Source organism: Procambarus clarkii, chromosome 57, assembly GCF_040958095.1.
Source record: "Procambarus clarkii isolate CNS0578487 chromosome 57, FALCON_Pclarkii_2.0, whole genome shotgun sequence".
Lineage (NCBI taxonomy): Eukaryota > Metazoa > Arthropoda > Malacostraca > Decapoda > Cambaridae > Procambarus > Procambarus clarkii.
Genome location: NC_091206.1, coordinates 16391672 through 16405862, shown reverse-complemented (window position 1 = coordinate 16405862; position 14191 = coordinate 16391672). Strand labels below are relative to the sequence as shown.

The window sequence follows — 14191 nt, the reverse complement described above, 5'->3', positions numbered from 1 at the left end:
GCACAGGGGGTCCGGAGCTCCCTCCTCCCCATCCTGGGGAGGGAAGGGCTGCACAGAAAAGGGGCATGGCGGCGAATTGTGGCATTTGCTTGTTTCTTTAAGTAGGGAAATTCTACCTCTCTGTTCGGTCTTTGCTTGAAATTTTCTTACCATGTTGGGTTTGTTTTGTTAAGCCTACTTTTCTGGGTGCAAACCCCGGTCGATGGCAGATAAGGAATGCCTCCAAATACATGGGGGTTTCTATAGCCCATTGCTCCCTTTGCCTCTCTGATGGGGGCCAGGTTCTGGCTCATGGTCCCCAGTTGGCTGAACTCATATTGACTGATGCCCCAGACTAATATAACACATATTGGCCCAATAGCTCCAGAGAGCCTCCAGGGCTCGCCCAGAAAAAGGACATTTCATTGCATTCAGTGCTGGCTTTTTATATTTTTCCAATTCCAGTGTGTTATTCTCTCTTATTGTTCCTCACACCTACTTAAATAGCATACTATAAATATAATCTATGCTTCTTTAATATTTAATTTTAATTGCCTCTTGGTCCTCTTTGTATCCTAACCTTCATTCTTTATTTGGTTATTTACTGTACATTCTTAGTATTTATAAGAAAAGTATACAGTATGTTTATAAATGTTTATTCATATAGTATACATACACTATAATTGTCATATATAATTCATTTACATGTATAACCAGTATATTAGAAGCACAAAATGGCAAATTTTAATTTGCTGAAGTTTTGTTGTCATTTGCTTTAAAATCTATATTTGAGATTTAGGCACTAAATTTTTGTTAAATTTATGAGCTTAAAAAAATTCTAATTTGTATTTTATATTTTTGCAAGGCTTTATGGATCATACCATGGCAAATCAGACTTGCTGTTTAAAGACTCGGCTGTAGGACTGAAGGCTTTAAGTGACGACACCCCAGAGGAGAGAGAAAGAAAGAACGACTACTTTAAAAAACTTGGCGAGCTTCACAGTTGTGAAAGTAAGGGAGAAATAATACTTACGTAAAAACTATTATTTGTTAATTTCATTATAATTACACATTAACTTTTGCAATGACCGATATGTATGATCAGCTTGATATTTCCAGTTCGTGTGTGTGCCCTCGAGGAGCAAATGGCAGACTGTGAAGCCATGGCTGATACAGTCAGTGAATTGGGCCAACAGTTTGTCTGTGTCAGTGCCAGAGACAGGTAAGATCCAAATATATATTTTCTATTGCCTTGCAAAATACTTCTAATCCAAGTGTTAGATAATTGTTATATTTTGTATTAATTATATAAAATGTCAATGAAATATACCAACATGTACTGTATAGTGCAACCTCTTGTGTCTGCATCTTAACATACCAAATTTCTCTAAATAATGAACAAAATTTACTCTGAAATTTAAATTTCTCCGAAAAGTAGTAAAACCCCAGTAGGGACTACAGTGAAATTTAGATTGTCACATAAAGCAATTTTCACCTGGTTATTATTTACATTATTCTATCGTTACTATTCTTACTCTTTTTGATAGTAAATACAATTAATTATAGTATTTTCTTTCGGGGAACCCCTTCGGTTCGCCGGAGCTATCCTGGCTGAGTTGTAGCATGTTAGACATTGGCATCAGTCAGTGTGAATGGAGTTCATAGTCCTACAGGGGACCATTAGTTCAAGGTAGTAATAGAAATTAAAAATTGGCATGACATAGCTTTGTTTTGCTGCCTCTTGGTTCCCAAACCTGTACAATACAAAATTAAGTAGAATTTTTATTTTTAATTTTCTATTAAAAATTTTCTAGAAAATATTAATTTTCTATTTAAAATTCTATTAACATTCTATAATGTTATTTATAACATTACATCATTTATTATTTACAAGGGTTATGTAACACAGTTGTGTTTATAATCAGTTTGCAACCAAGGGGGTACCAGGTTCAATTCTCAGGCAGGACAGAGATGATTGTGTAAATTTCCTTTTGCCTGATGCCTCTGTTTATCTAGCAGTAAATTCTGGTTAGATCCTGGGAAGTTGGCAGTTGGCCAAGGGAGACCTCAATAAGCCTAAGTATAGACTTGCCATTCTTGACAAAGGCAAACTACAGGTATACAAAATTATTGTTCGTTATTCATGTATCTAATTATGTAGAAACATCTGCTGTATCATTTGCTATGAGAAATATCTGGAAGATTTGGAGATACTGTATATTACTGTAGTGCCAAAAAGTGGGGTAATTATTTGGATTATGTTAACAATTCGCTTAATTGGTTCAGACCCAGGACTATATGATACAGATTTAAGAGATCCCACTGTATATAGATCAAGGGGTTTTTAATTTTATGTTTTCTGTATACTATACAAGTACTAAAATTGTGTAAAATATAATGCACATTGCACCAACATGATACTATTGTTAATGCAAATGTTTAGTAGTAACACATTACTGTCATTTATCTTAGACAAATTGCATTATATTTTAGTAATGCTACTGTGTAATGATTTTCATACTAAAATTTAGTCACTAAAATAGTGTTTATAGAGTACAGTATGCTGTACTGTAAATAAATTACACAACATATAGTATATATAGAGCCACTTAAGTCTTTCAAACTCCATGGTTAGTTCACAATTGACCCAAACCTGTTTTGTTTCACTACTTTATTTCATGTATGTCAAGGTTCGACTGTGTTCGACGCATGATGAGAGGGCAGATAGACATGACCCCATTGCCTGGAAGTTACCTTAACATTGACCCTAACCTGCGGATCATTGCCATGGCCCGTGATCCTAGCTACTCCATTGGTGAGTCAGTGCAGGAGGAAGATATTTTCAGTACAGTACTTATATTTTTAATCCATAGAGTGCAGCTGTCATGAAAGTGCCACTCTGCCTTTGCACAAAAATAAAAAGTTTATTTCTTCTAAAGTTGTACATTTGCATGCTAAAAACAAATAATATGCAAAAAAACTACAAATATCAAAGTTGATTCTGGTTTCATATACATTGGGAGGGAGCTGGGTTGGCAGTCACTGGGTCAGTGGCATCAGTACAGTATGCAGTTTGCTCGCTCGTCATGCAGGGGTGATTTATTGCACATAAATCCATTCCTGGCCCATTCCAAATGAAGTGTCTTGCAACCAACTCCTTTGCTGCTATTCTGTCTGGGGACGTCACCTAGAAATATATTTAACGCTCGTTAATCGAGCGAAAGCTCGTCAGTCGAGACATATGTTCTGCGAGTGGCTTGTTCGTTACTCGAAATGCTCATAAGTGAAGCCGGTCGTCACTCAAGGTTCCACTGTATACACATTATATATAAGTACATCTACATTTTTGTTCACCATAACGAACCACTAAGTTGGTATGCCGAGTCAAACAGTAGCAAGAAGTGGCCACCACACACCAGCCAGCCCGCCACTGGCTGCCACGCCCTCCCTCATCTTACCTCACTCGCCAACATTCTCCTCCCACCATACTGTTTTTGCTTTTATTCACTATATACAGATTTTATATATAAGTATCTGCATGTTTTGTTCACCATAGCAAACAACTAAGCTGGTATAATAAGTGCAAAGAGCAACAGTTAGCCACACAGATTCGGCAGACTATGCTACAGCCCTCCCACCCTCAACATTTCTCCTCACCCAGCACAGCGCAAATTATCACAACAATCCTGCTATTATCAGAATCCTGGTCATTTATATCACAGTCAGGGATCTTCTGTAATACTATCATCACTAAATAATACCAGTTACATATATTTTTGGCATTTTTAGGCGATGTTGTGGTCACAAGCTGAATAGCAATGCTGTGAGCTCATGCTGCGTGCACCAGCCTTGGTGGCTCACTCAGTATTGAGGCCCTCGTACCCGGTAATGATGTCCATGATTATTTTAAAAAATGGCGTCTGTTTAAAAGAGGCCTGAGGAAGGTGATGTGAACCCCCGGGTATCCATGGGCCGTTTAAGTCTTGCGTAGTACAGTACTCCAAAACTGTATATGCAGTGATGCCACTTTTGCGTCAGTTACTCAAAGCTTCATATGCAGTTTTGCGCAGTTTAAACATTAAACACTGGTGGAAAAGACTAAATTGTGATTTGATGATACAGTACTGTACTGTAATTGCCACTGACTCATACATGATAATCTCATTGTACAGTAAGCAATTAAAAACTATATCAGAATTTTTTATATTATATCATATATTTCTGTACATATCGGAATTATTATCAAATGCAACTCCATTACATTCATATACTGTATATACATTATATCATTTGTATAAAAACTTGGATGTAATAACTAAAATCAACATAAGATGATAAAATAATTGTATAATCCTGATGACCAAAGTATGATGATAACTGCACTGCAAGAATTAAATATTATACTGTATATAGGGTATGTGTGTGTGTAATTTTATTTATTTATTTTTTATTAAGGGTCACCAATGAGAAAGCTATTAAAGATGGAAAAATTGAAGCCAAATAATTTATAGATAAAGTTTGTTGGCCCTTTCCAAGGCCACTTGGTAAATTAATGTAGAATTTGTTCCAGTAACCCAGTGAACCCTTAATATGTTGGCCTTGGATTTTATGACTTCAAGCAACATCTCAGATACTCATTACAAATCAGCAATTAAAACCAGTGACAAACTCCAACCTCAGACACCATGCAGCATGTTTTTTTTTTAAATCCTAGCTCATGCTAAATATAAAAACACTACATGTATTCTTCGAAATTAGTACAGTACCACTCCCGACCTGAAACCTTCTAGAGGACTGCAACTTAACTCGGACACCATCAAACAAACGAATATCTATTTGGTGTTACAATGCATACTCAACCAAATCAGAAATAATTTGCAAATAATAGGTCTTTTATAGTAAAATAGCCCCCAAGTTCAATAAATTCTGTACTACCTTTAGCCAACTTAAAAAGAAACAAACTAGTGTATTTGATATTAGTCAATTTTTGTATTGCAACATCTAATATGCTTATCGTGGGTTATAGAGGAATACCGCTATAAAGCTGTGATGGTTGTACGGCGAGCCACAGTCAGCCAGATACGTGACCTTCGTGGTAAGAAGGCATGCCACACTGGCTATGGAAGGACCACTGGTTGGCAGATCCCTGTGGCACTGGTAAGTTTGGGTTTCCATTGGATAAAATGGTTTCAATAAAATATATGAATATGTTAAGGATATAATTTGTTAATTAAATCAAATTAAATGTAGTCTATCATGTAAATTGTAGCCTATAATTGTAAATTATCATTATGCTGCAACTAATGCACCATATTTCAGTATGTAAATTCAGGTAAATATGGTTTGTTATTCATTTAAGCTTTTGTATATTTTATATTATTAAATGATAATGACCAATACTTTCTTCAATTGAACTAATCATATTTAGAATAGTATTGTTCCAGATAATGACTAGCTCCGTTTGGCAGCCATTAGCTTCTGTTTTATGATTCTTGATTTGATGCAATGCATTTTTTAATTAAGCTTGGCATGAAATGTTCTCATTTGTTTTACAGCAAGTTTTTAATTTATCTTAATTCATAAAATGATGATCAAATAGCGAGTAATATTATTGATGCATTTTAGATACTTGAAATAATATTGATAATGTTGTGCTTCCCACTCCTGCAATATTAGTGACCAAGACATGCATCTTCACCATTGTAATCACTACCATCAACTTATATTGTAGTTATTATGTTGAACGCAAATTTTGCTACAATGTACCTATTAATTTTGTTCAAATTATGCTACAATGTACCTACTAATATTTATCTTGCATTTAGTTAACCAATACACATAAAATATTACCTAACAATTATGACCACATCAAAGTATAGAAATCAACCTATACTATATTCCAACAGCTAAAACGACAAGGTGTCATACAACCACCCTGCAACCCCAACCAGTCCACGCTGGAGCATGAGATTGTAGCTGTGGCCACTGCCTTCAACAGGGCCTGTGTTCCTGGTGAATGGGCAACATCTAAATCTGTGGATGCATCACTAAGTATGTATTAAGGGAGGAAGAAGTATGATTGAATGAAAATATTGACTTTGTTTAAATTTATTTGCATAGCTAAATAACAAGTTCCAGTTTGGAAATTGAGAAAAGGGTGGGCAGGTGTAGAGCTAAGTAAAGAAAAATGATTTCACTAACCCAGGGAATAGATGTATAATATTAGTATGACTTGAGCATGAAAAATCAAATTAGACAATAAGGGTCATTTTAGTGTTTAAATAGACATGATAGAGAATAATGATGTTATAAAATAATGTGGAATAAAACAATTAGAGACTCATGACGATGAGGTATACGAGATATGAATGTGAAGGATTAGCATGGCTAGGGCATGAAAAATCAAGTTAAGGACAGTAGAAATCTATAATTTAGGAGTAATGATGACCAAACTACACTTCAGAAGAAGGAGAAGTGATGACCTTTCAGTCTGTCCTGGACCATTATCAAGTAGAGTGATCACAAGACTTGATAATGGTCCAGGACAGAATAAAACATCATTGCTTCTCCATCTTCTGAGTTGGGGTTTGGTAATCATTCCTTCAAGCACGTTATTGTGACTCACCGTTTGCATTTAGAAGTATGTGTGATGGCAGGATAGACAAGGCCATAGTCCATGAAATGGCTCGTAATTAATTTATGGAAGTTACCACGAATGTGTTTATATTTAGTCTTTTATAATTTACTGTAATGATATCAATCATAGGAAGTAGTTTGTGTGCATTTTTGTCAATCTGTATGTCTTTACTTTTGTTTTACCTAAATTTACACAAAAACACTACTCTTCCCTATAGTGCACTCTTCTCTATATATAAACAGTCGCACAACAGACTAGAATGATGATTTTACCAGAAATAATAAAGATAATTGCTATAGACTTCAGGAAGGCCTACAATTTACTGTTCCATATCAGCAAGGTGAATGCTAATAACAAATAGTGAAATCTCTTGCATACAGTACTGTAATCTTGTTCCTGTAACTGCTGTAGTAGTTCTTTTGATTGCAAAAATTTAGTTAGCAAATTAATTTTTACAATATTTATTATAAAATGACAAGAGTGAAATACAAGGGAGGCTTGATTAAAAAGTATAAACATATTTCAGAAGGTAATGTAATTTTTTCATTGTAGCTCTCTACCCTTATTGTTATTTTCCTAGTTATGCAATTTGGAGGCAGCTGGATTTCTGAAGAATTACATTTTGTTCCAGTATGGATGTTCTGTGTACAATTATATATACAAAACTCACATGATATGCTTGATGTTCATTAGTTTATGAATACTGAATACTGTACAGTATTCCTTTATTTTGTGTCTGCAGAGCAACGCTACGAAGCCATGTGTTCATTATGCAAAAGTGGAACCTGTGATGGTAATGATGACTATGCTGGATATGAAGGAGCTTTGCAGTGTCTCACACAGAATGGGGGAGATGTTGCTTTTAGCAAGCTCAATATTGTTCAACAATTCTTTCAGGTATTTTGGAAAAATATATAAAGTATTGTCGGGGGACTTTTTGAGTGAATATGAACCAAATTAAAGTTTTATATAGCATTTGTAGACTGCATCATATACAAAAGTGACTATGAATTAAATCTGAGTGCATCTAATCACACATTGGGTCCCACAGTGTATTAATCAATTGATATAGTACTGTAAAACTGACATATTCATTAGGTATACAATGTTCACTTACATGATTCACAATTGATTAATAAGGGCAATAGAGCAGTGAACACTAGCAGCTATGGTCTCCTGTGTGAGGATGGTCGCATTGTTGACATACACTCTTCAAATGCCAGTGACTGCTTCTGGGCTGCCCGACCCTGGGACACGTATGTCACACATGGTGCAGCCAGGTGAGTGTACCTTATTGTCGTTTTCCATCCTTTGTTAATTCCTTTCAATTGTGAAATTTATGGATCTTGTGCTGTAGTTACCTTCCTAATACTTGTATTTATATTTGGGTGTAATATGTGTGTGTGTTCAGCAAATGTTTATCATCTTTTAAATTATTTTTTCAGTGATGCAAAGGTTCAAAGATTGTTTTGGGCATTGATCCAGACAAAGAGAAAAGGAGAAGAAGATTTATCAGTTAACAATTGGTATTTTACTACCCTTGGGATCCAAGATTCTTTTATTGATATTCTACCTGTAATGGATAATGTGCAAACTGGAAATTACTATGCAAAAAGTAAGTCATCATTTTCGTTTGGTAAAAGATGCACTTTAAGTGGGGTATGAAAGTTTATTTCTAAGCAGTACAGTTAATTCCTCTCTACAGGAAGATCCTGCAAACCTTTGGTTAGGATTTGGCAATCATGTCACGTTGATATTTTAATTCTCATTAATGGGAACAGAAAGCTTCTACTTAGACTTATCTAAAAACTATTAACGTTCTGCCTAGGACGGGAACCTGGATCTCTCGGTTGTGAGCCAAAGACTTGGACCCCAATGTTAGAGCTCATTTTATACCTAGATCAACATGGAACTTTTAAAACTGTCCCTACTGAATCATACTGGTGCAAGGGCAACAGTGGAGGATACTCTTAGTCTGGCTCAGAATGCAGAAAAAGTGTTTACATCAAACACACAGCTTTCCCAGCTGCATCTTTGCATCAGAATGCCATGCAGTGTCTTGGCTAATTACATGCACTAAATGGCACACTAGGTCATTACACATGTCCATAATTAAATCAGATTACGACTGCATATAATGTAAACTGTATATTATATTTATAGTTTTTATTATTCATGAAACATAAATATTGATTTCCTTGGGATGTTAGCCTTAAACAAAGACTACATTTTATTTTCAGCTCGCATGGACATTGTAAAATCTGAGGAGATGTGTGCTGCAGAGGATGCTGTGAGATTCTGTGTTACCACTGATGATGAACATAAGAAATGTGATGATTTGAGTAAAATGTTGAAACTGAGAGGAGTGACCCCTGATCTCCAATGTGTCAAGGGATTAGATACCAGTCACTGTCTCAATATGATTAGTCTGAACACAGCTGATGTAGTCACTCTAAATTACTCCCAAAACTATGAAGTACATCAGTTACATCAGTTAGTATATTATTTGTTATTAATAGCCATTTACACGTAGTATAATAATTTTACTTCTTGAATTGTGTGCTCTTGCCTAACAGTTTTGCAGTACCAAGCTTCAACTCCTTGCCCCACCTTTCCAACTGTCTGCTGTCCAATGTAAAGACTCTTGACCTTTTTGTCCATTGTCTTAATTGAATCCCAGTAGATGACATTTGACATTTTTTCAATTTCTATATACATACACATTATATTTATTTAATCATATTGGGCTTCCCAACATTGCTGTGACTTAAATGTGTCTAGGTTCCAAAAATATCTTTTCATACTGTCACTGCTTTACTCTTAACATTGTCTCTGTATAGGCCTACTACATCGATAACCTTAAATACTTTGTGAACTCACCTAGATGTGTTTACAAAATTAAGCCAGTCAGTACAATGACTTCCTGTCTTCATATTCCATGTCATACTTTCTTCTGAAATGGTTTATGGAATCTTGTATCCTATTTCTTTTGGTCACATGCTCTTAGTCTGAAAATATTCTTCCTGACATCTTTAGCCGATTTGTGTATATGGTTTTCATTCATGGTCATATATGCTACTGCTCCTCATCTTGAGTATAGCAGTTCCTCTTAATGTTGTGTGTGTGTTACAGTATCACATTCCCTTGCTTCTTCCCTCCAGTTAGGTGATTAGTTCCTTAGCTGCTTACTATAGCTCAGCTTCCTTCAGTTACTAAACAAGAAATGTTGCATATAACTTGACTATTCTTGTATTTTCTGGGGGGAGCCCTCTTTGGCTCCCCAGAGCTATCCAGGCTGATATGCAAATATATTAAACTTTGGCATCAGTGTAAATGGAGTTCATAGGCCTACCGAGGACCACAAACCAGAACCTGGCCCCCTCAGAAAGGCACAAGAAGCAATGGCCTATAGCACATGTGATTTGGAGCATTCTGTGTCTGCCATTGATCGAGTCAGGCACCCAGAAAGGTAAGCATCCCAAAACAAACCCCTATTCTGGTTGAAACTACTACCGAAAGTCAAACGAGTGGACAGAATTCCCCAAAGAAAAACAAGTATGATGTCACCAATTGCCACGCCTCCATCTGCGCAGCTCCCCCCTCCCTAGGAAGGGAAAGGGGGAGCCTCAGACTCCTTGCACCGGCAACCGTGAGTAGCATTGGTCGCTGTGTCTCCTCGGTGTCACAGTGCTCCCCGGTGCAACTCGACATACGATTGCCCCTGCTTACGATAATTTCGAGTTACGATGTAAATTTCATCGAAAAATGCGACTCGACATCCGATGGTGTCGTCGACTTTCGATATTTGTTGGTACACGTTCGGGTCGACCGAGCGCGTGGTTCCCGGTCACGCGGCCGATCTGCCTCAGTTTACTACAGCTGCCCGCTTAGTGACGATCGCCCCTACAAGAAATTCCGCTTTTGTGGTGATTTTTTGCATTTTGAACATTAAAGTAAATATTATATATCAAGCCATGAGTCCCAGGAAAGTCAGTGGTAAGACTCAACATATGAAAACCCATGTAAGGATGACCATAGAGCAGAAACAAGAGTACAGAATGTCTCTTCCTCAACAATTAAGAAAATGTGTGCAGCATGGGAAGAATTGCAAACCTTTGCTGAAACGACTCGCCCAAATCAAGCTGCAGTAGGTCGTTACCTTAACCTATTCAATGACACTGTGATGCATCTTTACAGACAAATGTTAAAACGAAGGAAAAAACAAATGTCTCTTGACAAATTTGTAGTGAGACAAACTAGCAGTGAACCACAACCAGGTCCTACTGGTATGCAGGCAAAACGTAGGAGAGAGAGTACCCCAGAGAAAACATCACTGCCTGATGTTATAATGGAAGGGGACTACCCTTCCAAATAGTAACAACTCTCCTCCTCCCCCCTCATCACCATCTTCCATACACCATCAATAGCCCTCCATAAAGGTAAGAGAAACTTAGGTACTGTATTGTAGTTAGAAAAAAACATTGTATTCAGTATAAAATGTAGTTGTATGTTAATATTTTGGAGGGTGGGGAACGGATTAATTCAATTCCTTTATTTCTTATGGGAAAAATCGCTTCGACTTACGATATTTCGACTTATGATCCGTCTCTGGGAACGGATTAGCATCGTAAGTCGAGGCCCCAGTGTGTGTGTGTGTGTGTGTGTGTGTATATATATATATATATATATATATATATATATATATATATATATATATATATATATATATATATTGGTGTATACTGGCAGCAGGTTTTCTTTCAAACATGTTTCATTGAATATGACCGCATATTCTGTATTTATTATTTTCTGGTTTAGGGCTTCTATCCCTCTAACTATTTTCTTAGCATCAGGGCTTAATTGGAATAGGAGTTCTCCAAAACTCATTGGAGAGTTAATGAGTTTTGGAGAACTCCTATTCCAATTAAGCCCTGATGCTAAGAAAATAGTTAGAGGGATAGAAGCCCTAAACCAGAAAATAATAAATACAGAATATGCGGTCATATTCAATGAAACATATATATATATATATATATATATATATATATATATATATATATATATATATATATATATATATATATATATATATATATATATATATATATATATATATATAGATATATATATACTGTACTGTATATAATTTATTTATAAATATACAAGAGGGTACATTGGGTTTATGAGAGTACAGAGAGTTGAATTTTGACATTCTTGTAAAGCCACTAGGCACGCATAGCATTTCGGGCAGATACTTAATCTAAAATATAATTTTAAGAAGGTAATTTCCAGTAAAATTAAAAAAAAAATGTTTACAGGTACATTGTAAAAAAGTATAAAATACATTGTAAGAAAACATAAACATTGTAATAAGGTATAAAAAGGCATTGTAAGAAAGTATAAAAAAAAATACATTGTATAAGAAATTTTACAGAAAAAAAGTAGGTACATTAAAGTAAATTTAAGGGTTATCCACAGATAAATTTTAGCATAATTTGAGGATTATTGCAAGGTATAATGTAGCAAACTACGTGTATTACATGATATAAGATAACAGCAATGATTACAATGGTAAAGTTGTATGGCATAGGTAAATATTTTGGGAAATATTTACCTATGAGTAAGATAATGCATAAGATAAGCATTTCATTATAATTATTTCTGGGGTAAGCCCTCGGTAGCTCCCTGAAGCCATTTTGCTGTGATTGGTCCATACAACACGGCCACATCAGTTGTGGAAGTTCTGTTTGGCCTACCGAGGACTAGATCAAGAACCTGGCACTTCCCCAGAAACTCTGTGTTGACTGTAATGTAATGACTCTTTTTGGGGCAGCCTTGGTGGCTCCCTGATTCTCCTCCTTCTGGGATTGTTGGTTCATTATCGGGATGTTTATCAGCTCCAGAATCGAGAGGGGAAGCTGGTTGAGGGCTGCCTGATGGTCGTAATCGGTGCTAACAATTTTTGAGCTAGTTTGAATGAATCCCTTGTGTGAATCATTTGCAGAGTTCTTTTGGCAGTTTCTAGGATTTTTCTGTTAATCCTTCAGCTATCTGTAAAGCTTTGCTGACTTTCTGGAGGAATTTTCCCGTGGATTTGCAAATTGTCACTCACTCCCAAGGCTTCTGATGGGGTCTGGTTCTGGATCAGGTCCTTGGTAGGCCTAACAGAACCTTTGTGACTAATGTGACCTTTTAGTATGGAGCAATATCAGCAAGATAGCTTCATGGAGCCACTGAGGCTCCTCCATAAAGAGGCATTTCATTACATTCAATGCTGAGTGTTTTCCACATCTCTAGTAGGTTTCACATTTACTTTGAGAAATTGAAGACCTTGGTAGAGAGTTTACTGCATGAGCCTGCTGCCATTTTCAAACTGGATTTTATTACAGCCAGATCCTTTGTTTTTCTTACATCCTCTGAAGTTTATTGTAATTCATTGAACCATTCATACAGAGAATTGTGTTCTTCCATATCATAGGGAGCTCTGATTCAATGCTGAATATACAACTTCTCATAAAATCAGTTAAATTTATTTTCTCCTTTTCAGACATTTTGGCATTGCAGCTTTGCTGTCAGAGAGCTATGCCTCGGCAGAGTCTAACTCATACTACCTGGTGGCAGTCATCAAGAAGGGCTCAGGCATTAATACTGTTAGAGATCTGACTGGGAGGACAACATGTGGCACATTAAACAGTCAGTACTGCATAAGTATTACTATTAAAAATATTGATGTAGGGAAAGATAAGATTTCACACAGTTTTCAGGGAAATATTTCTTGAACATTAGATATTGCAAGCAGACTTATTTGGCCTGTGTCATACATACATTTCCTGTGATTCTGAAAGTTTTTTAAATAATTCTGAAACATGTAAATTTCAGAAGTAGGTTATTTTCTATGAACATATTTAAAAAGTCCAAAGCCAGTTAGACATTAATAATACTGTACTATGAGTTTTCTACATTAAATGTTAGACTGAGATATTCATATAAGGCAAGATACTTATTATATCCAGAGTAAATCTAAACTTCCAAAATATTGTATTTGAGGAGCAATTTGTTTTTTAATTCCTAAAGATATGCATTTATTTAATAGTACAACATAACTGCTTCCATAAGAAATATCAATGTGATGTAATCCTGTGTTTTCACTTGTTACACTAATCATATCAGTAAATTTGTCTGGCATATAATTTTATATTTCTAAGACATATTACAGATCACCTAAGATTTACATACCTTATGTAAAGTCATTACAACACCAACTCGTTGCAGAACCCATCATTTGTTCAGGAGAGCCACTGTTCAAACTTTCCTTCAAAGTTCTTACCACCCTCTTCAGCAATATATAGACTTGATACCAAAGATTTGAGGCATTAATTTTTTTTTTTTTTTTTTTTTGATATATACAAGAGTTGTTACATTCTTGTACAGCCACTAGTACGCATAGCGTTTCGGGCAGGTCCCTGGAATACAATCTCCTGCCGCGAAGAATCGTTTTTTCATCCAAGTACACATTTTACTGTTGCGTTAAACAGAGGCTACAGTTAAGGAATTGCGCCCAGTAAATCCTCCCCG

At 35.9% G+C, this 14191-nt stretch overlaps 1 protein-coding gene across 5 annotated transcripts in view; it reads left to right on the top strand.

Annotated features, from left to right (window-relative positions):
* LOC123744998 (uncharacterized) overlaps positions 1–14191 on the top strand; it is a 60140-nt gene that overhangs the window by 21219 nt on the left and 24730 nt on the right. For all 5 annotated transcript variants that reach the window (XM_045725241.2, XM_045725244.2, XM_045725242.2 and 2 more), the window contains exons 15-24: positions 845–990; positions 1099–1201; positions 2670–2794; positions 5006–5136; positions 5886–6030; positions 7359–7513; positions 7757–7896; positions 8062–8231; positions 8857–9109; positions 13164–13309. In XM_045725241.2, the coding sequence (XP_045581197.2) occupies positions 845–990; positions 1099–1201; positions 2670–2794; positions 5006–5136; positions 5886–6030; positions 7359–7513; positions 7757–7896; positions 8062–8231; positions 8857–9109; positions 13164–13309 (1514 nt within the window). The remainder of the gene's footprint in view (positions 1–844; positions 991–1098; positions 1202–2669; positions 2795–5005; positions 5137–5885; positions 6031–7358; positions 7514–7756; positions 7897–8061; positions 8232–8856; positions 9110–13163; positions 13310–14191) is intronic.